Consider the following 25,010-nt stretch of genomic DNA (forward strand, 5'->3'; position numbering starts at 1 on the left):
ATCGAGATATAACATCATTACAAAGTATGCTGGGAAATAGTTACGGTGCCTCTCTATCGTCGACATCCAGTGTTTCTAATAGCCCATCATCTGCGGATCTCCAGTCCTACCGTATGTACTCTGTTACCATCGTAGTGATCTCTCACTGAAACGGTATTTCAGTCAATCTCTTCTTCTCCGCATATCTGCCAAACATGCCCATCATTCATCCAGCTACCTTCACGTTTGAGGGGAAATCGCCGCTGCTGCTTGCAGCCATGCAAGCGTGCAGCGCATTGTATGTCAAGACACGTGCTGCCGACCAATTCATCAATTCGGTCCTTACGAAAGCGAGAGACGAACTCATCGTTGAGTTTGTAAGTCACACCTTATGCGGCTTGTGCCTGGCAATATCGGTTTACCTGTATACAGGGAAAGGAGTCTGTCGATTGGGAGCGTCAAATTGAATTGATCCTTGCCATGGATCTCTTACAAACTCTGGGTTTATTCCACAAAACCTCGAAGCAACGTACGCTTTCAGCTGTTTATCATGGAGTCTTAACAATGGTAAGTGCATATATACGGACATGTTCAATCGGTATTGAAGGTCTTGTAGATGATACGTTTAAGTGATTTCGGCGAACAGATCTCGAAGTGGACAGCGCCGGAAAACATAGAGCCATCTTCACTCGATCAGCTTTGGCGCGATTGGGCAATTCGAGAGACTGCTAAGAGGTGACTAGCATTCTGTCATCTCTCATGTTGCATTCCTTGCTGATATCAGTGTGCGTGCAGGGCTCTCACGCTCTCGTACTTGCACGATGGCTGTCATTGCTTGTATTACGATCTCCGTCCCACCTACGTGACATCCGAATTCGACATCGACCTCCCTTGCGAGAACACTCTATGGGCAGCTACAACAGCAGAGGAGTGGCTTTCGGTCCTCCAAAAACCATCACCGTACGGGACGATCTCGGAACGCCTTCGCGGTCCTTCTCTCCGGGGAACTTACGCCCGGCTGGAGAATGCGGGCGATTCGCTCCTGCACCCGTACTGCCCCCTTTGCACATTTCGTCGTCATCCACGCAATTCTGCGCCAGTTCTTCGAGGAAGACATCGAGTCTCGGTTGTCAGAGACGGCGACAGATGGCGACGCTTTACTTGAGCATGCCAGCCGCATCAGCGAAGGACGATTATGGCCGTTGCAAGCTACCCTGCACAACTGGCTCCAAAGCTGGTTGGGCTCACCAGATTCGCCGCCGTATTCGAACGGGGTCCCACGCTTCCTCGAACAGGCCTTGACGTACTACTGGATTGCACAGATTGCCATCATGGCGTACCGAGAGCGCCTGCCGCCGTTCTGCGGGAGGACATACCTTATGTCAGGGGAGGCCAAGTTCTGCCTGATCAAGAAGTGGGAGATGCACATCCGCGAGTTCCTGCACAGCGGGGCTAAGGAGCCCACCTTATTCTTGGAGGAGTTCGTTAAAGTGCGCCGTTTTGCAGGAGCCTGATGCGGGAGAGTGGGCGGGCGTGCTGGGATTCTTCTCGGATACGTGATGTCCTTGCGTGTAGATACTCAGCTGAGACCTCCCGGCCTCATGCACATGGCACGCAGAATTAGAAACTATGCGGATCATAACGAAGAGCCAGCTCATCCGAGAGGAGCTCGTCCTGCTTATCCTTGGCATGTCCACTACAACTATAAATCGACAAAGTACATTGACTAGGCCGTTCCAGGCGACTACAACAGGTTCTGTTCGATCGCTTGAACAGGAGAACTCATAAGATTTTCTTGGATCGCATTGGATCACTTTGATACCCTCGACGAAATTCGCAGCATCAACGAAATTCGCAGCATAACGACGGCACAAGAGAATGCGAACTTGCTTGTGCGAGGAAGATGACGAATTGCAAAACCCAGGGAGCACTGAGGACACGGAGAACGGTATTTGGTCGGGAAAATCTGAATACGTCCTAAACCCGCATGGCACGACGGACAGTGAGGGGCCTGGTGCCACATCAGCGGAAAGACTACGCCACAGCTAAGAGTACCGGCCAGGAAGGGGTGGCAAACCGTAACCCTTGCACGCTACACATCCGCCTTGGCATCATCAGGCGTCTTCGGAGACTAGGGGACTGTATGGTTACGGCTAACCTCCAGATTTCTGCCTGCGTTTTAGATCAAGGGGGAGCGTTAGATCCATCAGCATTACGTATGCCGAAGGTAGCGAAATGATGAATATCTTAGAATATCAACGCAAGAGTCATGGAGAGTGGCCAGGCTCTGGCGTTACACACCAGGCCACAACGGTCAGCACATGATCAGATGCTCCGATGCCAGAAGGACAGCACGGGGACCATTTCGAGCAGTGAAATAGACGAGTCGGCACTTGTGGAAATATGATGTTTCGCCGTATATGCTGGCCACCTGCAATAATGTCGACATCCTTTCGATGTTCCACCGCTCTCGATTCAACGCACTCTCAGTTCGTCCGCACTCCGTGCCCTTCGACGTTGATGTTACTTCTCCCTAGGTCAGCATGACACCCCTGTCAGCATCATTATATCGTCTAAATCTTCTTGTCTTTCTGATGCTATAAGTGATGAATATAGGACACCGGCGAGTTAGGAGCAAGGTAGATTGCGAAGTACATAAGGCCAGTGCGCTGATCTACGACGAAGTACATAAGGCCAGTGCGCTGATCTACGAAAATGACGCCTGATGCAGATGGACCGTACATACAAGATGGGCCTACTATAACTTAACGTTTACACTGAAATCTTGTCCGTATACAGCTCTGATAGCTGGTCCTATGAGTAATGTGAATATATACTGCAATCAAGTATGGGTGAGTAAAGCCAGACATTCATCATCGGCACCCATCGAGCGGTACAGCTGAAATCCTTTTCATGGCCGTCGTTTTCCTCTCTCCTTTCGCTACCCTCTTCAGTCGTTCAAGACATGTCTGAATGCTCCTCGACTGCAGCCTGACAGGTATGATGTAGCCCGTGAATGCAGGATGCTGCGCTGTTTGCAGAGAGTCTTGAATTTGGTTGTTCAGCTCCTGCAGTGTCTGCAATGCCCCAACTGTGTACGCCAGGGCGTGCCTGCGGTGACTATCGATGCGATGTATCAAGGTCAAGTCACTATCAAGATGATGCAACTTGTCTTGATTCCAGCCAAGATACGTCCACCATTGGGCAAGAATAGTTGCCCTTCGGTGAGTCAACTTGGCATGATCTTGGACTATGAGTTCGTGTAACACTGCCAGCTGCTGTTTCAGCCAGACCAGTCTTGATTGGTAAAGCTCTCCATCAACCAGAAGCGTCTTCATGAAGGCTGAAGCGATCGCCGTGGGATCCACCCATGGCTCTAATTGCTGTGACTTGGACAATCCCTCATCGTCAGATAGCCATGGTCTGGATAGATATGGACAGTTCTGCTGATGAACAGCAAAATCGTCTGCAATGGAGATGCTGCAAGGTAGCTAGGTAAAGCTCATATCTGTGATCGAAGGTTTATGTACTCACTGATCAATCGCACTTAAGACAGCAGCCTTGAACTTTTGAAGCCCTTGTGATGACTCTTCGGCTCCCTTTGACAGGTCATCCAGCACAGCAGTCAATCGCTCTGCACTGGGCAGAGAGCTAACCCACACTAGCGGGACGAGTTCTCCTGTCACAATCCCTGCCTTCATCAGGTCAATACTGAACCCCGAGTTGCGGAGGGCAGCATCAAGCCATTCGTCGAAATAATCCCGGTCTATCTTCGTCCAGATGCTCTGGTCTAATGACACAAAATTTGGAGTGTCCCGCGGTGTAATTGTGAGGGCATCAGGAACCTGAGAAGAATTGGGACAAGGCAGAAGCAAAGGTAGGAGAGGCAAGGAGCATAACAAATGTGCTATGGAACCTTGAATGAGCACGGCCGTCTTTAGAATCAGCCATGCGCAGACGTATAATGACAAGGGGCGCTTTGCCTAATTCAGAGCGGTGCCGACAACATTAATCGCATAGATGGCCGACGGGCGTACAACATGAGTGGAGAAACCCCTAAGAAAGCGAAGTGGATAGCTCGACTGCATGCCATCGAAGGTCTGCCAATGTCAATGACGTAAGTATGCAGAAGTGGCCTAAGAGCACTCACATTCACAGGAGCTGGCATATTTATCTCGCTTAGGGATGTGGCAGACAAAGGAAATGGTGGAACCTTCTGCATCGCTACCGGCATGCGTGCAGGCGCATATATATACTATCATGACTTGCTGTAGTCCAAGAATCATCAGTCACACTCGCAGTCGTAACGTAAGTCTTCACCCACCTAGCTAGTACGGACACCCCTACCCTCTCTTCTCCGCCCATGCCCATCTCGCTTCTCTGCCCATGCCCATCTTGCTTCTCTTCCCGCAGCGACGTCCCCTCACCCATATCCCCGTGCTGGATCTGCTGCCAGGTGCTGTGCGAGTTCTGCACGCTGAACATGCCTGTACTGCTCATGCCCCGAGAACAGCGATGCACTCATTGCAGAGGGCAAGCCTGACGGCGGCGTGCGGGAGAGCACCATCGGAGAGTTGTTACCACATAATTTTGGCCCGGAGCATCTGGAGCTGCCGCGGAGATCATGAAGAATGGAACGGAGAGAAACGAAGGTAAATGATAGCTGAAGGATATATACGTATACAGTGTCTACATGAATGCTAGTAGTACAATAAACGAACATATTCACGCAGAGCATGACCTTGTTCTTAATTTATAGTGACGGCCGTAAACCATGCTGCTCGTCAGACCCGTCATGATGCAGCTGCTCCTGCTCTTGCCGCTCCTTGAAATCCTGCATGCCTCGATGGATCTCCTGCCGCCACTCGTGTCCTTACTCTCTTGCTTCTCGTCGCACCTGTGTGAGGTTGCAGGCAGCAGCAAGATGGTTACCTTGAGGCTGATCCCAACCAGCTGCAGGTCAGAGCATTAGGGTGCCATCAGAATCTCACAGTCCATTGTTTAGAAAATATCAACTGCGCACCAGCAGGCCCACGGAGACCATCACCAAGTTCTTCTCTGTATCCTCGTCATTTTCATTAGGCTCTGTTATGAGAAACTCGGAGTGCGTCGAGAGTCTCCGCGAGCATGGCCACTCATACTGGTGGCGGGCCTCCGGACTAGGCGAACGAGCGGCGGCCATACAGTGCATCGTAGGTGGCGGTGATTGCCCGAAAGCGGCTATGCCGCTTCCCGGGCGAATCTTCCCTGGCGAGTCAGGTTGAAACACCCTGACGAGGTCGTAGTCTGCGGGATTGAAGGATAGAGGACTAGTCAGTTAGCGTCATGAAGATAATGTTATGCTATGGGGACGCGGCGCAGAGTGCACCAGAGACAGTTGTGAAATAGGAGATGCGAGCTGTAGCTGGAATGGCATGGACAGGAGAGAAGAGGAGGGGAGATGCACACATCTTGTTTTGATGTCCTTCTGGATGCGGGAGATAGAATATTTGGTACGGGTGGGATGCACTTTGGAGGGGTATTCGAGGTGGTCGTGGTGACGGTGCGCAAACGAAGGTGTGGGCGAGCACGCAGCAGGGCACGCTCACAGCACGGGCAGCTTCAGCATCAGCGCCGCGCCGCCGCGAGGGTGAAAATTTTAATCACCAGAGACATGGGTTGACCGTGTCAAACTCCGGTTTAATACGCTAAAATTCCCTTTTATGGCAATACATTCACAATATCATACCGAATTTATCAGGGTCACATATGGTCCGTGTCAGTGAATATTCAGATTGCTGATGGGCATGAAAAGGAAACGTCCAACGGTCGCACAAATGTTTAGGTCGCGCGGACTTGGGCAGACCTGGGTGGGAAGAGCGGGTGGTTAGAAGGAGGTGTGTGTGCTACAATTTCGACGGAATCAATTCAGCGAGATCTCCATTGGTACACAAGCACGTACATAGTGACACAGCCCTGCACAGATTTATTTTTCCACGGAAAACCTGATGGAAAAATGGTGAAAATATCTTAAGTCTGGATATGAAAATAGTTTGGAAATCAGGTGGAGACAATTGAATTATGTTACAATTGCTTCACTGAAACATATCAGTATCACATATTTTTGGACTGAAATATCTTCCTTTGGGAAATAGTTTCACTATTGCTGATACGTTTCGGTAAAACAATCATAACATAATTTAATTGTCTCCGCCCAATTTTCAAACTATTTCCATATCCAGATATAAGATATTTTCACCATTTTTGCATCAGGTTTCCCGTGGAAAAATAAATCTATGCAGGCTGTGCGATGGTAGAACATATATAGCAGAACGTCATGAATGATGGCAGTCTAGATGCGGAAAGAACTCCAGACAGTCTCTCGCTTATCCGACAACTGCTCTCCTTCAAACTGACCTCACAGACAACTTGCCGACAACCAGTATGGAAGAGACATCAATGCGCCTTCGAAAGCAAGTCCTGCTGACTCGGAGGACGTGGTTCGGCAGCTTGGATATCTTGCAGCAGGACAAAGAATGCTTAGGTCTATCAGCAAAGCATATCATTTCAACGTGATCATACCCTTTGGCCTGCATTCATGGACACCAGATTGGTCGCAGGCATCGCAGTCTTGCAGAAGATTGGGTGATACACATCAAGGCAAGCTGCCAGATGCGACGAGTCACGAAAGACAGCACTGTGGCCTATCGAAAGATGCCCGAGATAGGTGCCCGCGCAAGTCTCGACCTATGCCTCCTCCCGCTGTCTTTTACCCTCCACCTTTGTTCAGCATTTTCTTCTGCACACTCCACGTGCTGCCTGTAGAGCTGTACCATGCCATGTGAACAGATTCGTGCTACCTGTAGAGCTGTACCATGCCATGTGAACAGATTCATGCTGCCGACGGTGTCTGCCCGATACTATGCACAGGGCCCATAAAAAGAAAGGAGGTTTTCTGGGTTTCCCTTTAGGCAACAGCACCAGAAGGGTGAGGCTTTGAAGGAATATATGAGTCGCGTGGCAGCTGCTCGTATAGCCAGCGCTTTGTGCTGAGATAATGTGAGTGTGTCACAGTTTTTCCACGCCACAAGTCTCAAGTGTCCACAGACCATTATTTATCCACCCAGTTACCATATATAGAGTGTACCACTACACCTCCATGTGTATATCATAGAATATCTATGCCACTCGGACATTCCTCAGACATGTACCAGTCACGTGACCCTACATCATAGTGACATCATAGGCCTGGACTCCGTAGACACTCCTAGACTTAGACCGACTCCACTAGGCCTGAGCACGCCATAGCATGCCATAATGATGTATTAGTACGAATCTAGGGTATGCAGGGTCCTACACCCAGTACCAGGGGTCTTACCCCACTATATATATACTGGCTTGAGCTGAGGCCTACCCCTCAGTTTCGAGTTGGTCTTTACTCCTCTACTCAGACCAGAGAACCCTGACAGGTTAGATGAGAGCAGATCCAGGAGTTCCTGAGATTCTTTACATAACTCGAAACTGCTCCTCTTGTTCTGTGGTCACCGGTCGATGCCTCAGAATGTATACAGCTGTCGATCACTTCCATCTCTATCGTGCTCACCCAGAGCTCTTCCCACTTTCCTCAGGCTTAGCCGCGCCCTGCTGAACCTCTTTGGTGAAGCAAATATGCGAATTATTAGTCAGAATACAAGGCCCTAAACCAGCCTCCTGGGAAAGTGGGCGACATACTACAGTCCTAAACTTTGCCGTGACCCTAAGCGTAAGGGGACTTTCTAGTCAACCTAGTGGTTGAAACCAATAGGGCTGTTAAGAGGGGCCGGAGAGCCTGACGATGACAGAATCTACTAGGAGAAAGGGACGCAGTACTCCTTAAAAGGGTACCACTATTGAGGATTCACCACAGCTAAAGTGCACCAGTGGACCTCTGAAGTGTGGGACTGCTCGTCCATATAAAATATCCTCAGCCAAGCTGTCATGCATCTGGATAGTCTAACTATCTAACTACAGTAGGGTGCGGTCTGCTTATGACAGCGCATCTGGATCAGTAGTAACAACCGCAGACAAGAGAGAACTTGCGGGAGGTCAGGGACACCTTTGAAAGAAACCCACTACAGGAAGCTGTGAATCAGAAACACTTCTGGACTGCTCCGGTGTGACCTGCAAAAACCTCGAGTAGCGAGGGACTAAACCTACTTGCTCAGTGCTAAAGTGGCACCAGACGCGTATTCAACCCCTGCGCAGTTCTGACCTCTTAGGGGTTTAGTTACCAATACATACATAGACAAATAGTCATTTGACGTGGGACGAACTCTTGGAAAGCTCTGCTGGAACGGCAGGTGAACCAAGGTTACATCCCTTCAGAGGTAGTTGGACACTGGTGGTGAAATAATCAAAGACCACAAAGATTCCTCTGCGACTGCGAACCATGTCATTCAGGACTCCGTAGTAACTAGACCTACTAGGAGTAGCAGGACTTTAAAGCTGTGTCTGGGTCATTACAAGGCCTTGGTGAAGAACAACTGGTCAAGACCGCGAGTAGATCCCAGCATCAAATGCAAAGGTTCTCGTTGGAAGGATACACAGAAATCTATACCATAGCTCCAGGACTGATAGAGTGGGATCAGATCTATGAGCATATCAGCGTCGTATTCCGGGCAGACTTCATCTACCAACCTCACGTCGCACAAGCTCATTTCATCCTATATCGCTATCGAGTCGTCATCGACTATTATGAAAGGCTCGAATATCAGCCACATCGCATAGTCCGGGAGGCCCCCACATGACTTGAATCGGTAGAAGACGACAAGGGGTTGTACCATCTCCTGTTTAACAAAGAATACGGTATCTCCTCCGACGAAGAAGAACCTTTCTGAATAGGTCGCCAACACCCGGACCAGGCAACACCACCGAAAATGGCTGCACAATCCGATCACTCCATAGAAGAACTCCTGAACCCCGAAGGCTAAGGATCCAGGGCACCCACTCCAATGTCATTTGATGACACCAACATCATTGCTCCCACCCCCAGATACTTCATGACGCCGGCCATGTTGGAGGCCATTCCCCAGAGAAGGGGACCTTCAGCAAGGCTGGTGGATGAATTTGCCACCCTGTACCCTAATGAACCAAGGACAGGAAGGTGCTTTCATCAATGGGAGTACGATATCTGGGCGCGGGATCATTCTGAAGAAGATAAAACCCGGTATTGAACCTCACAGGTAGATGTGGTGGCAAGACATGGAGGGGCAGAAAGGGGCCAAGACTATGTTTGGTTGAGCCACGCCTCAGGAACCCTGCCAGGGTACGAACAATACATGTTCCCTGACAACAGGTGAGGTTACTATCTGGCACGACCCAGCCTCCCACCTCCAACAGAAGAAACCCCTGGATTCTGGACACAACCCGTGGACATGCGATGGGCCTACCAGCACCTCTAAGCTGACTACAATCGCTTATGTGAATGACTTGACAATGCACAGAGGGAGTTGACGGAGGCACGAGAGTCACACTTGACCGTGGAAGCAACCTGAGACTGCCTCATGAGGGAGAATGCAGAACTAAAAATCACCGCAGAACAGCGTGCTATAGAGGGTGGCAACCAGATTCACCAGCTAAAAACAGAGCTTGACGCCATAACCAAGGCGCTCAAGTCCAGTGAGGAGAGGGTGAAGGGCCTCGAAGATATCAACGAGACCCAGAAAGCTCAAATTACGAATCTGAAAGCCCTAGTGTGACCGCCACCTCCTTCCCCCATTCGATCACCCAAGAAACCAATCGACAAAGGCAAGAAGAGGCAGGATCTTCTACAATGGAATATTCGGGAATGGGCAACAGGAGTCACTGGACCTGCCGGCCCTAGCGGGCTCAAACCGACATGTCAGGCAAACCCTGAGCAGCCGCCCCCTAGGGTGCAGACGCCCCCAATTTCCCCAGCACATTCCTAAGAGGGAGACCAAGATGATGAATTGGCAGGGGCGCACTACGCATTTCCACCAGAGCAACCAGTTCTGCCACCAGATAGGGACCACCGCTCTGCAGCCCCCACTCCGGCATCCTCAGATGAAGTACATAGGAAGTCATTCCGAGGACCAAAGGTCAACCTCCCGGAATCATTCGACAGTATCAAAACCAAGGCTAAGGCATGGCTCGTCGATGTAATCAACTACATCGTCATGAAACCCAGCGAATTTGAGGATGAGCAGGCTAAGATTCGATGGGCCTTGTTGTACATTCGCAGACCATAGATAGACCACTGGAAGGCTTCCCTCCTAGAATGAATGATGGAAGGTGTCGTGGTCTATGCCATGCTCCAGGACTTCATCACAGATTTCAAGAAAATGTACTACCCTGCGAACCTGGAGCTGGAAGGTCAATGGATGCTGCGCACCATGCAGCAAAGGTTTAAGCCTTGGAAAGAGTTTGAAGCCGAATGGGAACATTGGGTCAAGGTCTCAGGGTACAAGGATGAGCAGCTGCTGCTCCAATTACTTAGGACGGCCATGAGAAAGGAACTCTGTGATAGAGTATGGGCATCTGAAGGTATTAGCCAGAATGTCAATAGCTACGATCTGTGGAAACAGGTTGCAGCTCGGCTAGACCTTCAGCAGCAGCAGCAGTGGGCATCCACCTATGAGGACTGAAAGGGCAAGGGAAAAGTAAAAGACTCCAAGACCCGACAAGTCCACCAGGAGGAAGGTTCAACTACGGTAACAGCAAACACGGTCAGGACATCTGGAAGGGTGTCCGTCAGGAATGTTGATGAGGCAGGAAAAGCGGTGCCACACAAGGAAATGGTAGGCATGGAAAATGAATGCGACAAGCACCGAAAGTGTGGTACCTGCAGAAAGGAAAGGTCGAAAAAGGGGTCGTGCACAGATATATGGCACACCCACTACTACGACAGAAAGTCGCAGTGCTGGCGCAAAAAGGATGCCCAGCCTGCAGCTCAGGCTAATACGGTAGAAGAAACTGAGGCCATACAAGCATTCAAGGCAGCCATTGTGGCCAACCCCGCTGATACGCACTGAGATATTCTGTGATCAAAAAATGCCAGAAATTGCGTCCGACTATCGCACAATCAGATAGCGAGTCACCGTGATCCGGAACAACAAACACCAAAGCTGGAACAGTCCAGAGTGGGCAAAGGAAGGCCTTGCCGACTGCCTGGGAAAACTGAACCGCATGAAGAGGTCAGAAGGAGAACATAAGGCACGGAAATAACGAGAAAGCCACGAAGAAGCGTAGCCGATTACGAGGCACAGCACAAGAACGGAACGTGACCGGTTAGGCAACTTGGAGATGAACAAGTGTGCTAAGTGAATGGAAGGCAGGGTAGCAGGCCAACGAACCCTGGCAGGGCCAGACTTCCAGTTCCCTGACTGTAGGATACGGAGAGGGGGCAGGAGCAAGCTTTGCGACATGTTTCAATGGATCGGAAACCTAATGTATGATCGGAAACGCATTTCAGCAACTCAGCTGGCTCATTTCCGATCCACTATATAATTTACACTGTACATAGAAATTAAAAAAAAAAAAAAAGAGGAAGGAAGTTCTCCATAAGAGTTTTCCCATGCAGCAGGGTTCGGTTCTCGTCTTGTCTATGCTAGGGCGTCGTGCCTGACTACGTCTACATCTATTGTGATCACATTCACACCTCTGGGATTCTCGACACCGACAGGGGCAGCACTCTTAGTAGTGGCCTCCAGCTCGACTCAGGTTTCAGCCAGTTAAGCCACATTATCGCGCTTTCATCATCTCACACCATCACCTGCTGCTCTCACACCACTAGTCACGAGTCTAAACCAGGATCCCATCCCCATTGGACCCTGTAGCCTCGCTAGCACCCAGGGGTTCCTCATCGGTGCTCGTACCAGTTCTAGATGCCCAGGGCTTCATCGTCGGTGCTCATTCCAGCTCGGTAGCTATTAGGGACTCATCGTTGGCACTTAACCCAGTTCGGAGCAAGTTAGGGCTTCATCGTCGGCACCTACCCAGCTTTGTCCAGAAGTAGCTAGTCCTCATGACTCAGCCCAGACCCTCAGCTATCACCGTTTTGCGAGCATAGGAGTCGCCAATTGCATTCCACTCCCACACACCTCCACACTTCAGCTTTCGACTGTTGCCCAGTCAGACCTATCCCCATAATTGAACCTGACACTCACCGACTCGCATTTTTCATGGTATTTCACTCCATTTCAAGCACACACAGCCGAACGACTGGCGGCCGCCCATCGCTGCATTATCATCTGAAGTTTCCTGTGACCGTAGCCCCAAAGGGACCATGGACGGACGAGCCCTGGTTCGCCTGCCAAGAGCAGAGGAACTTGGTTAGGAAGTGCTGCTCATGGCCAGGACGCGATTGAGCATATCATTCCTGGAGCCCACCGCGAGGGGTGGAGAGGATTTAAAAGTTCCACAGCACTGAGTCGTCAGCCTTACGATCGGAAACCGAAGAAGCAGTTTGGTATTCCCTTGAAACAGAGTCAAAAATACCACCATAGGTGAAAAATCGGACGAAGAAGTCTTTTCGTCATTCAATCAGAGGCTCAGGCGACTTCATGAGTTTCAGAGGGCCGGATTCGAGTGAGCAGAAGAAGGCCGACCCCACTTAGCCAATTTCCGACCATCTCCGTCATTTGAAACATGTTCCTCAGCTTCACGATCGAGATCACCAGCTTCTAGAACCACTAGCCCACTTAGTTCACTTACCCTGCTATCACATCATTCTTCAGAGTTTTCGACTGTGGAAGCTCAGTCGGAACACATTTCTGAGGCTTCATCGCAAGAAATCCCACTTAGGACTCTTCTAGACAAGCTAGAAGCAGCCTTCGCAGCAGAACAGGCATCGAATCCAGTCCAGAACCCTACCCAGACACTTAATTTACCGACCCCCACAGCCACAGTCAAAATGGGTACTGTCATAACCAATCAGATGCCATTTCGTGGTGATCGATCAGCACCCACTTTCGATCCTGATCAGCCCAGAACCCTCTTTCGCTTCTTCGATGACCTAGAAATCCTATTCACGCATTGCCAAGTAATGAATGAAGTGGAAAAGAAGCTGTGGGTGAAACACTATCTCAATATAGATATTGCCGATCTAGTGGAGTCGCTTCCAGAATATTCCGATCCCATGAAGACTTATGTCGATTTGCGACAAGCCATACAGGAGCTGTATCCAGGCGCAGATACAGAGCGCAAATGGGAAGTTCAAGACATGGATTTCTTAGTCGGGGAGTGAGCCTGATTGGGAATTCAGACGATCATGGAACTAGGAAACTATCATCGGGAATTCCTAGCCATCACCTCGTTTTTCATTGGCAAGAACCGCATTTCGGAGTCGAAACGCAATCGTGCGTTCGTTCGAGGATTTTCACTGGAGTCGTGGAGTCGCATTTTGCAACGCTTGCAGCTGAAGCAGCCGGATCACTACCCAGATGATCCCTACTGGGTAGACGACGTCTATGAGGCCGCAAAGTTTGTGTTGCATGGCACTAGCACAGGGCCAACCACAGTAAAGCTGACTATAACTACATTGACTAGTAGTGCACCAGCAATCAAGAGCGAGGATATTTCGTTGCTTATTGAGAGCCTGGTCAAGTCAGTCCAGACACTCACGACAGCTGTGACAGGTGAAATTGCGAAGCAGAATGGGAGTCAAGCTGTGACTGCAAGCAGACCACCAGTCACAAATGGAAGTTTGAGTGGATTTTGCCACTATTGCGGAGAAGCCAGAGGCATGATCAGAACATGCAAGCACGTCGAGGAGGACATAAAGAGTGGCAAGTCCCTATGCAACGCAGCTGGAAAAGTTGTCCTACCGAATGGCACCTTCGTACCTCGCACCATTCCAGGCATTACGATTCGCGATCACATTTACGAGTGGCACAGATGCAACCAGACTCCAGTCGCAGCATCGGTCTCAGCGGCAAATCTATCTGAAGTCTCAGAGGACAAAGCCAGTTCATTCTCGCTAGGCACAGAAGATAGGATCGAAGCTTTGGAACAGGAGCTATTCAACTTAAAGTGATCACGACCAGTCTTCGACAGAGTTCATATGCCACCACGAAGACCAGCAAGATTAGCTGCAAAGCCAGCACAGTCAGAAAAGGCATCCGAGCAAGTGCAACCTCAGGTGGAGCCAGAGAAGGCCACTGAGAGTGCGCCGAGTACGTCAGTTCCAGCAGTTGTGGATGCAGTGCCAGAGCATCCTTTCCGATCGGCTAGAGACGCGTTATACGTTCCACCAAACACGCATAACTTCGGTCAAGCCCCAAAGCCAGGAGCAAGAGATGCAGCCTATCGCAATGCCCCACCAGTCTACCAGCCAAAGCTTGTGACTACAGTTTTTGAGTGATCGATGAAGTTGTCGGCTGTCACGTTGTCCATGGAGGAGTTGCTGTCGATATCACCAGATGTGTGCAACAAGTATCGTGAAGCGTGCACACTGAAGCGTGTAGTACCTCCAAGTGCGACCGGAATGGTGACAATCTTCGAAAATGTGGAAGACAGCAGCTCTATGATCGGACAGGAAGAGAAGTTCACCTGTCCAGGGGAGCCTTTAGCAGTGACAGGCTCAATAATACCCGATCCCTACAATGTCTACTTGAAGCACATTCCTAACAGAGATGAGCCAAAGCAACTAACGGTCGCAAAAAACTCCCAAGCATTGCGATCGATAGTCACACTCATCGACAACAAAGAGCGAGTACAGGTGATTCTAGACCCAGAATGCCAAATTGTCGCAATGTCGGAAGACGTCTGTCTCTTGCTGAGACTCATTTACAATCTAAACCAAGAAGTCAACCAGTTGCTCGGACTGGTTCGCAACATACCTTTCCAAGTCGGAGAGATCGTCCTATATTTGCAGATCCACGTCATTTGCGCAGCAGCCTATGACATTCTTCTAGGATGACTGTTTGATGTGCTCACCAAGAGCATAGTTCGCAACTTCTTCAACGAGAACCAGATGGTTACAATCGTATGTCCCAACACGGGAAGAATCACAACGATACCCACGATACCGAGAGGACCACCACGAGTCAGAGCACAGCCTTTCCAATCGAAGGATTCGGGTTTTCACTAGCGGAAGAATGAGTACCGAAAGCGGCGGGATGGCATTAATCATTGATGTAAGCAGCACAAATACCCCTAGTATATCAGCCTATTCCCCAGTCATATCTTTTGATCTCATTTCCGTTCAGTCAAGCTATTTGCGAGCATCAGGACAAGTCTTCGATGCAGTATCATCATTGTACACAGTAACCTCAGACTTCCTACTGACACCTCGAACCTCGACTTCACGACTACTACAGATGATTATAGGCCCAGGTTGCGATCAAGAGTTAAGCTTGAGAGCCGGCTATGCTGCAACCAAGAAAAAGTACAAGCCAGTCGTGCTCAAAACTCGACCAGTAATCGCATCGGTACCCGAGCAATTTCGTATCGTCCGACGAATAATTGGAGATCCTTTGCGACACCTACCTGAGCTTCCAGAGTGACCAGGGCCTTTCTTTCCTACTGGTCGCTATATGAAGGAATGCATGGAGGCTTTGGGTATCACGCACCAGCCAGGATTCTTATGGCCAGAGGAGTGAGCTCTTATGCACACATTCATGTGTTTGCATAACCAGGCATTTGCTTGGAGCGATTCCGAGCGAGGAAGATTCAAGTCACAGTATTTCTCACTGATCGATTTTCCAGTCATTCCACATCAGCCATGGGTTCAGTGAAACATTCCAATTCCACCAGGCATTTACAAGGAAGTCTGCGCGATTATCAAGAAGAAGTTGGACGCCGGAGTCTACAAGCCCTCTTACTCATCCTACCGATCGCGATGGTTCTGTGTCATAAAGAAAGACGAAAAGTCTTTGCGACTTGTTCACAGTTTCGAGCCACTCAATGCCATTACAATCCAGCACTCGGGAGTTACGCCGACTCCAGAACACCTAGCAGAACAGTTCGGCGGTCGCGCATGTGGAGCCATGCTCGATTTATATGTTGGATATGTTGAGCGACTCATAGCGGAGACCTCCCGTGACCTTACCACCTTCCAGACATCATTCGGAGCTTTGCGACTTGTCACCCTTCCGATGGGGTAGACCAACTCGGTACCGATCTTCCACAACGACGTCACATACATTTTGCAATCGGAAATCCCTGCGTTCACCATGCCATACATCGATGACGTTCCAGTCAAAGGTCCAGCGACCAGATATGTCAAGTCTGACGGAAGCTTCGAGATGATCGCAGCTAATGATGGTATCCGACGATTTGTTTGGGAGCACTTCCAGAATCTCAATCGGATTGTGCAGCAAATGAAGTATAGGGGTGGTACCTTCTCAGAAACGAAGTTAACGCTATGCGCCGAAGAGATCATGGTCATCGGACACAGGTGCACCCTGATTGGATGATTGTCAGATGAATCGCGAGTCTGGACAGTCAAAAATTGGGGCCCATGCAAGGACCTATCGGAAGTTCGAGCATTCTTAGGCAGGATCGGAGTTGTGAGGATCTTCATCAAAGACTTCGCAAAGCGAGCTCACTCACTCATGCAGCTCACTTGGAAAGGAGTTCCATTTGAATTTGGCGAGGCACAGCTCAAAGCGATGGAAGACCTGAAGCAGGCATTATTGGAATTGCCAGCTTTGCAAGCAATCGATTACGACTCATCAGCACCAGTTATTCTTGCAGTGGACATGTCTCTGATCGCAGTCAGATATCAGTTGTGCCAAGGCACAACTGACGGATCGAAAAAGCAGTTCTTCAGTCAGTTTGGGTCTATCATGCTCAACGATCACGAGAAGAGGTTTTCGCAACTGAAGCTCGAGCTCTATGGTCTATATCACGCTTTGCGAGCACTTAAGGTCTATCTGATCAGTGTTCGCAATCTGATAGTCGAAGTCGATGCCAAGTACATCAAGGGCATGTTGCAGAACCCAGACATTGCCTCAAGTGCAAGCGCTAATCATTGGGTCATTGTGATCCTCATGTACCAGTTCTGACTAGTCCACATCTCAGGAGTCATGCATGGTCCAGATGGATTATCATGCCGACTGAGACAGCAAGGTGACCTGCCACCAGAGCCGATCGAGGACACCAACTTCGATGACTGGGTGGATCGCATGAACAGCTTTATGCATCAAGTACTTCCCCGAGTGCAGATTCTGAGAAATCCGCCATCGACCGAGGATGGCCAATTTTTCAGAACGGGGGAGGAGCCAGCCACGCAATCGGTTTTTGTGCTTCTGACTCAAAGTAATGAGGGATCGGAAACCATACGAGACACTCAGGACCTGAAGACGGTCAGCTACAAGGATGTTCCACGATCCGCACGAGCCAGATGGAATGACCATCTCATCGCTCTAATCACCGACTGGCTAGAAACATTGCAGCGACCGGAGAACTACTCGGACAAAGAATACGATCGGATGCTCAAGTATGCAGTCCACTCTTTCAAACGCGACAGATGCCTCTGGAGAAAAGATGGACAAGGATCGCACAAGCCAGTCATACTACCAGAAAACTGACTGAGAGTCCTCACCGGAGCACATGACAAACTAGGACATCGAGGCATTTTTCTGACTCGATCGTTGATTCGTGAACACTTTTGGTGGCTAGACGTCGTGGCCAACATTGCTTGGTTCGTCAAGACTTGCATAATATGCCAAAAGCGACAGATTCACCAAATCCTCATCCCACCAACGGTTGCGATTCCAGCACCGATATTTTCGACACGATGCATATGCTGCCCTCAAACAGATTTAAGTACATCGTGCAGGTCGCTGTTCGCTCACCCACTATCCTGAGTTCCGAATGCTTCGAGCTGAGATGGCGAAGACCCTCAGCGATTGGATTTTCGAGGATATACTCTGTGGCTGGGGGGCCCTATCGAAAATTGTCACTGACAATGGTGCACCATTCATAAAAGCAGCAGCCTATCTGAAAAAGAAATATCACGTCAAGCACATCTGGATAAGTGGTTACAACTCACGTGCAAATGGGATTGTTGAGCGACCGCATTTCAATGTTCGGCAGGGTCTATTCAAGGCTGCCGATGGAGAGGAGCACGAATGGAGTCAAGTCACGCATTCTGTTTTCTGGTCAGAAAGAGTAATGGTTAGGAGACGAATGGGTTGCTCACCCTATTTTGCAGTTACTGGCACCCATCCAGTCATACCGCTTGACATCGTCGAAGCAACATATCTAATTTCAGCCCCAGTTGGAATGATATTGATGATGACCTAATCGTGAGTCGAGCCAAAGCGCTGCAGAAGCATCGGGAACAAGTCGCAAGAATCCATAATGCAGTCTACGAAGCCAGGAGGGAAGCAGCCAGGCAGTTCGAGCTAGTCCATAAGAATGCGATCAAGGATTTCGACTTCAAGTGCAGAAACTTAGTATTGGTTCTGCATATGCAAATTGAGAAGGCACTCAATCAGAAAATGAGACCACACTACATTGGACCGTATATTGTGCTGTTCTGCAATCAGGGAGGAGCCTACGTGCTCTGCGGGTTGGATGGAGCAGTATTGGACCAACCAATTGCTGCATTTAGGGTGGTACCATTCGCAGCAAGGAAGAAGATCGTGATCGCAAAAGAAATGTTAGACGCATCAGAAAACAGGTTGAAAGAGATGCATCAAGTGGATGACCAAGGGGAAGAGGAACCAGACGAAGAATTAGAAGATGAGGAGTCAGGAGATGAAGACGAAGGACAGCAAGACCAGTACGACGAAAACGAGTCAGAATAGACAAGTATAGGAAGTCGAACTAATCATTCAACAGTACATAGACAAGGACTCGGCTAGAGGATCAAGGAAGTGACCAAGACTATCATATTCTGCGACAACTTTCTTAATATTTCAGTCAGGCAAGTTCGCACAAGGTTTTCGACACACGGTTTATTCAGGCAAGTAAACGAATACATTTGCTCCATGCACATGGAGGGAGAGATCACGATCGTAATACGAACAAAATCGCGGACAGCCTGCTTTGCGTCACTCCAGCCCGAGTCCAGCGCACCGACAAAGTCACGATCTGCGAGCCCTCAGGGCACGATTCTTCACGAGGAGCTGCTGCGAAAGCTCAATCATTTGCTCGAGTTGTGTGCTAGCTGCAGAAGGCTCAATGGCAGTTGCTGAAGCACGAGACGGCTCCAATTTCGCAGTCGCGGTCTTGGAGGAGCCCTTGATGTGAGACTTGCTTTTCGACGAACGTGGCTTGAGGACCTTAGTCGATGGGACGACGATGGTACCGGCATGAAAATGCTGAGTCATGATGTCATCAGGATCAGAATCATTGATGTGAGGATGCTTGGAAGGACAGTCGAGACGAGCTAGAATACTGTAAGTAGGAAACTAGAAAGGCTGCATGGACTGCACCACTCGGAGGTGGCGGGATAGCCAGGTTACGATGTGAAGGACCAGCAGCTTCCTTCTCTTGCTTTACTACAACCTCATCGGACACATCATCGACCTCCGACTTGGTCTCAGGCATGTCAGGCAGGGAGCTGACCAGAACTAGAGGATATCAGCTAGGATGAAACACAGAAAAGAGTTAAGAGACTTACGAAGACATGGTGCCGCAGCAAGTGCAACCTCGTACTCGTCAATGGGAGTGTCAAGAGGCAACTCCAGCTCAGTCACCTTCTCGCTTTCAGCGGTGTTGGCGTCGCGCATCTTCCGGTCATATCTAACCTGGTGGCAAGAAGCCTTCACCATCACCGAGGCCTCAGGGGATTTAGGCACTGCCCAGCCATTGCGATGGTAGATCTTTTTCAGCGAAAGCCAGCCGTCCGAATCATTAGCGTCCGGGGCCATGTCGCGAATCCACCATTTGCAGGCCTTGTGGTCGCGATGACATTTGTGACACTTCGGCCAGAACTCGCTCAGTGTGCACGTACGTGAGACCTTCTCGGAGGATAAACAGTAGAGATACTAGGAAGAAGGAGTTAGCAACGAACATCGAAAGAACAAAGTCTAAACTTACCAAGCAAGCGATGAAAGGCCTCTGCCACAGTGGGAGGTACGTCGGCAGAAGAGAGCGATCACGAAACATATGGACCGGCATGCGCACGTACTGATCCTCGAACATGGCAGTCATGCCGGACGGCTTTGCAGGTTTGTGGCCACGCCCCTTACCCTTCTTTGGGTGAGCCGGAGACAAGTTAGGAATGTTGCCACCCACGTACTGGACCTCGTTGCTGTCACTGTTGTCCTCATTGTTATTGGAAAGCTCAATGGTACTGGAGCCCAGTGCGGAAGGGGGCTTAGCGACCATGGTAGCCAGCGGGATATTGACCTCCATGGCCGTGGTATCAGAATTGGAAGGAGGGTCAATAGAGACAGGGTTTGCCACACGAGCTTGAAACTTGAACTTCAGGACAGGAACGCCCTCAGCAGTCACAGCAGCAACTGGTGCAGCTACTACAGAAGCAGATGTTGAAACAGCCAGGGGAAGCAAGTCATCGAAACCGGTGGAAGCGGTCAGGGAACCAGAGGCCGCAACCTCCCCAGTATCAGAAGGTGTGTGCACGAAGGCCTCAGTCACCGGAGGAGGGCTCGGTTCCTAGAAAAGCTTGCGAGGCAGTGTTAGAAGACGGTGGTGGGACCGAAGGTCAGCGCACGCACCTTGCCCGCTGAGACGGCAGCAGCCTGCTTAGGCAAAATTAACTCCCTGCACCATGAAAGCCACGATGGTTGTACAAAGGCATCGAGGTGCACTTGGGCCTTTTGATGAAACGGGCATAGCACGTCTGTGATACGAAATCTGAGAAAGAATGAAGTCCATGCTAGAGGAGAAAGCGGGTTAGCCAGCAACAAAGACCACAGAGTGCTCACTTACCAAGGCAGAAAGAAACTCACGTATCAAGAACTCAAGATCCATGGATGGATCGAGAGGCTCGGCCTTGTGCAACGCCTCTCAAGCGACGTAAACGACGCCTATGACGGCATCCTTTGGGTCTGTCGCCTAGGTGTCGAGGAAAGTGGTTAGCAAAGCCAAACGGTGTGGAAGCCCAACATACCTTGCGTGGAGAAGTGACCGGGGTTGCAGGACATGGAAAGGATGACGGGGTAGCAGGATCGCCCATCGAGTAGCTGAGAGATTGCAGTAGAGGGAGAGGAGAGTTAGGCACCATGGGAATTTTTTTTTTTTTGAACTGGCCAAGTGCGGACGGGCGAACGCGTGGTTAAAAACTCGTGGTATCATCCTCTACCACATGGTAGAGGCAGTCGGATTTCTTAGGAAGCCAGTTCGAGTGACTCAGATGGAACTGCGGTGCAGGACTGAAACGTGAGCCAACTCCGATCGAAGCCACCCAAACCATTGAATTCGCGGCACTGCGTCAGAGACAAATGCAGTCAGACTATGGTACACGGGAAAGCTGAGTACATGATGGACAAATCGAGATGGGTCTAGACTACACGGCCTTGCCATTCACAGCCAGGAAGGTCTTCAAGAATTCGAGACGCTCACTAATGCGAGTCGCCTCCACGACCAGTCACGCGCGCTTCTGCGTATATATTTCAACTAGCAGGGCACTAGGAATGGGCAGTCCGTGGACCTCGCTAAGGATACGCTCAGTATCAGCCAGCGATTTGGCGTCTGTGATCGCAAAAATAACAAAGGTCACTATGGCAGCATTTGCGATCAAAGAAACAAAGGACATACTGGAGGGCAATTGAATGAACGAGCACTTGAGGTGTGACACTCAATAACAGACACAGGCCTGCCCACCATGCTCAGAGGGCATGATCATGCAGTCGCCATTCATCAGGCATTTGGAGCACTAGGCCAGGAACGTGAGCGACGCGCGCATGATGAAAGGAGAATGACCAACCTTAGTATGCGGCCACGGCTTGCTGAAATTCAGGAACGCGATCTGCACATGCTTTGGGAGAGCATGAACAGTGAAATAGTATTGGCGCAGCATATTTGACTCAGTCAATTTGGCAGTAACCACAGAGGACGCCGCACTCACGACGGATGCAGAACGTGATAACGCCTTTGAAGGGACTGCGACCACTTCCACTTCACGTTTGACCACTCCGCAATCACAACTGAGGCAGCTGAAGGTGGAGGAATGCGCTTTAGGTCATGCTTGGCCCACCAGTTCTCGATCGGACAAGTCCGACCAAGGTACGTCTGATCGCGACGATCCACGAAGAGGTCGCCTTCAATGTAGGTCACCAAAAAGCAGTTGCGAGCGTAAACGCGACCCTCGGGAAGATTGTCAAAGTTGCCGTGATCAGCGGATGCAACAATCTCTTGCATAATTTCTGAAAGCTCAGCAGGAGTGCAACGCGGGCCAACCGCCTCATGAAACGGAGTGTAACTGACGAATGTAGGAGGGGCGAGCCCTTTAACCTAGTGGAAGTCAGGACTCGCATTCAGCATTAGCCAGTCATATATGGAATTGGCCTTAAAAGAGAGCGATGTGGTGCGGGTAGGATAATTGCACGCCAACCTGGACTAGAGGACTGCGAAATGAGCTACGGTATGATGGACCGCAATCCAGAGAACTCACCTCATAAGCTGAAAATGCCGTGGCCCAAGTCTGTCAGATTACCTTGGGAGCATCGGGAGCAGGTGACATAGAGACAAGGTTATCTAGTCTCTGTAACAAGAACACACAGGCACCGTCAACTGGGTAGACTCCACAGGCATGAGCGGTGAGGCTGAAGACACCGTCAATGTGGGACATAGTGGCGAAGGACAGAGGGACTGCAAGCTAAGTCGCACTATCTAAAGTACACATGGATCGGAAACCTAATGTATGATCAGAAACGCATTTCAGTAACTCAGCTGGCTCATTTCCGATCCACTATATAATCCACACTGTACATAGAAATAAAAAAATAAAAAAAAAGAGGAAGGAAGTTCTCCATAAGCGTTTTCCCATGCAGCAGGGTTCGGTTCTCGTCTTGTCTATGCTAGGGCATCATGCCTGACTACGTCTACATCTATTGTGATCACATTCACACCTCTGGGATTCTCGACACCGACAGGGGCAGCACTCTTAGTAGTGGCCTCCAGCTCGACTCAGGTTTCAGCCAGTTAAGCCACATTATCGCGCTTTCATCATCTCACACCATCACCTGCTGCTCTCACACCACTAGTCACGAGTCTAAACCAGGATCCCATCCCCATTGGACCCCGTAGCCTCACTAGCACCCAGGGGTTCCTCATCGGTGCTCGTACCAGTTCTAGATGCCCAGGGCTTCATCGTCGGTGCTCGTTCCAGCTCGGTAGCTATTAGAGACTCATCGTTGACACTTAACCCAGTTCGGAGGAAGTTAGGGCTTCATCGTCAGCACCTACCCAGCTTTGTCCAGAAGTAGCTAGTCCTCATGACTCAGCCCAGACCCTCAGCTATCGCTGTTTTGCGAGCATAGGAGTCGCCAATTGCATTCCACTCCCACACACCTCCACACTTCAGCTTTCGACTATTGCCCAGTCAGACCTATCCCCATAATTGAACCCGACACTCACCGACTCGCATTTTTCATGGTATTTCACTCCGTTTCAAGCACACACAGCCGAACGACTCGCGGCCACCCATCGCTGCATTATCATCTGAAGTTTCCTGTGACCGTAGCCCCAAAGGGACCATGAATGGACGAGCCCTGGTTCACCTGCCAAGATCAGAGGGACTTGATTAGGAAGTGCTGCTCACGGCCAGGACGCGGTTGAGCATATCACCGCACTGCTCAACCAGGCAGGTTTTCAATTAGGCAAGGCTTAAGTACGCAAGTCTTGCAGGACTCTCGACTCGATCCAGACAGTTCTGCTTCCCTGACCAATAATGTGCATTCCTTGGTCACAGAGGCACAAAAGCCTGAGAAGGGTCAAGGTTTACACAGTCACCAAAAGGTAGGTCCCCGGGGATGGTCAGTTCATTGGTGGTGGAGGCAAAGCCTGAGAAGCGCCATCAGACTGTATCTGAAAACACCTCGGAGGGACGTGGGTAGGAGGGTCTAAGCTCAGGTGTGGGAAAATTCAGTACCCCTGACGCAGACGACAGCACACCACCACTCCCTAGTGGATCTCGATCTTCTATTCTTTCTGCTCTCAACTGTACCAGTAGCACTACGTCAGACAATATGGGTACAAGTAGTGGTGCCCACTCTAATGTAACAGTAGTAGGAGCGAAAATGGGGTCTCAGGATGATGGGACCTTAGAGGTGCCTGATCGAGCTCGGCCAGATCAAGAAGCATCAGTGCTTAATTCCGTGAATAGCTCAATTCCTAACGTTTCTTCAATTCAGAACACTGACAGTTTGCAAGTGGAAGCTTTGACAATGGCCAAGTGTACACCGAAGAAGAAGGCACAGAAAACCACTCTGTGTGTATTTCTAGACCACCCGCAAGCTATCGTACCTACCTGTCAAACAGAAGGCACAGCAGGGTATGATCTGCATTCAGCAGAGGAAGTGGTCATTCCCAGATGCTCCCGTCTCCTCGTAGATACCGGCCTGAAGTTGATGATACCCAGCGGATGCTACGGATGCATCGCCCTACACTCAGGCCTGGCTGTAAAACATGGAATAGATGTAGGAGCCAGAGTAATAGACTCTGACTATGTCGGTCGAGTCAAAATACTCCTAATCAATACCCTTGATACCCTGTTCCAGATTGAGTATGGGGACCGTGTCACCCAGCTAATCTTGGAATGAAATGATACCCCTATCACCGAAGTCGTAATGAAAATAGTGGAAACAGCTAGAGGGGCCGCTGATTTCGGATTGACCAGTACGAAGCTGCGAGGACAATTCAATGTCCGTGCAGTACGACGACATCGTCAGATCGATATACCAGTAATAATAGAAGTTGGGGATAGGAATATACCTGCCAAAGCCCTTCTAGATTCAGGTTGCACCAGGTGTTGTATCGATGAACAATTCGTATCTAAGTTCTAGATACCTAAGATACTGTTCGATTGACCACTACGAGTGTTCAACACGGATGGGACCCCCAACCGAGATGGCGATATGACTCATTATGTATCATTAGACATAGTTATCCAAGGCCATAGAGAGCGCCGACGC

At 50.0% G+C, this 25,010-nt stretch overlaps 6 protein-coding genes across 6 annotated transcripts; 3 read left to right on the forward strand and 3 right to left on the reverse strand.

Moving 5' to 3' along the window:
- Window positions 1–26: 26 nt before the first annotated feature.
- LAESUDRAFT_763044 (uncharacterized protein) lies at window positions 27–1,493 on the forward strand (the record flags this gene model as incomplete). Its single annotated transcript, XM_040913189.1, has 6 exons — window positions 27–111; window positions 163–356; window positions 412–546; window positions 596–714; window positions 775–939; window positions 1,004–1,493. 6 exons carry the CDS (start codon window positions 27–29, stop codon window positions 1,491–1,493), a joined length of 1,188 nt encoding a protein of 395 aa, XP_040759848.1.
- A 1,359-nt stretch (window positions 1,494–2,852) lies between these two features.
- Window positions 2,853–4,464, reverse strand: LAESUDRAFT_763045 (uncharacterized protein; the record flags this gene model as incomplete). The annotated part of the gene is made up of 3 exons (XM_040913190.1): window positions 2,853–3,459; window positions 3,514–3,824; window positions 4,327–4,464. 3 exons carry the CDS (start codon window positions 4,462–4,464, stop codon window positions 2,853–2,855), a joined length of 1,056 nt encoding a protein of 351 aa, XP_040759849.1.
- A 289-nt stretch (window positions 4,465–4,753) lies between these two features.
- Window positions 4,754–5,243, forward strand: LAESUDRAFT_717027 (uncharacterized protein; the record flags this gene model as incomplete). Its single annotated transcript, XM_040907291.1, has 2 exons — window positions 4,754–4,938; window positions 4,985–5,243. The coding sequence occupies 2 exons, from the start codon at window positions 4,754–4,756 to the stop codon at window positions 5,241–5,243; spliced, it is 444 nt and encodes a 147-aa protein (XP_040759850.1).
- Window positions 5,244–13,000: 7,757 nt separating this feature from the next.
- On the forward strand, window positions 13,001–13,990 carry LAESUDRAFT_763047 (uncharacterized protein; the record flags this gene model as incomplete). The annotated part of the gene is made up of 3 exons (XM_040913191.1): window positions 13,001–13,168; window positions 13,220–13,437; window positions 13,504–13,990. The coding sequence occupies 3 exons, from the start codon at window positions 13,001–13,003 to the stop codon at window positions 13,988–13,990; spliced, it is 873 nt and encodes a 290-aa protein (XP_040759851.1).
- Window positions 13,991–18,992: 5,002 nt separating this feature from the next.
- Window positions 18,993–21,100, reverse strand: LAESUDRAFT_763049 (uncharacterized protein; the record flags this gene model as incomplete). Its single annotated transcript, XM_040913192.1, has 6 exons — window positions 18,993–19,297; window positions 19,344–19,481; window positions 19,532–19,898; window positions 19,951–20,529; window positions 20,592–20,615; window positions 20,987–21,100. The coding sequence occupies 6 exons, from the start codon at window positions 21,098–21,100 to the stop codon at window positions 18,993–18,995; spliced, it is 1,527 nt and encodes a 508-aa protein (XP_040759852.1).
- Window positions 21,101–21,939: 839 nt separating this feature from the next.
- LAESUDRAFT_763050 (uncharacterized protein) lies at window positions 21,940–22,666 on the reverse strand (the record flags this gene model as incomplete). The annotated part of the gene is made up of 2 exons (XM_040913193.1): window positions 21,940–22,329; window positions 22,532–22,666. 2 exons carry the CDS (start codon window positions 22,664–22,666, stop codon window positions 21,940–21,942), a joined length of 525 nt encoding a protein of 174 aa, XP_040759853.1.
- Window positions 22,667–25,010: the final 2,344 nt, after the last annotated feature.

The sequence above is a fragment of the Laetiporus sulphureus genome (assembly GCF_001632365.1).
Source record: "Laetiporus sulphureus 93-53 unplaced genomic scaffold LAESUscaffold_51, whole genome shotgun sequence".
NCBI classification, from domain to species: domain Eukaryota; kingdom Fungi; phylum Basidiomycota; class Agaricomycetes; order Polyporales; family Laetiporaceae; genus Laetiporus; species Laetiporus sulphureus.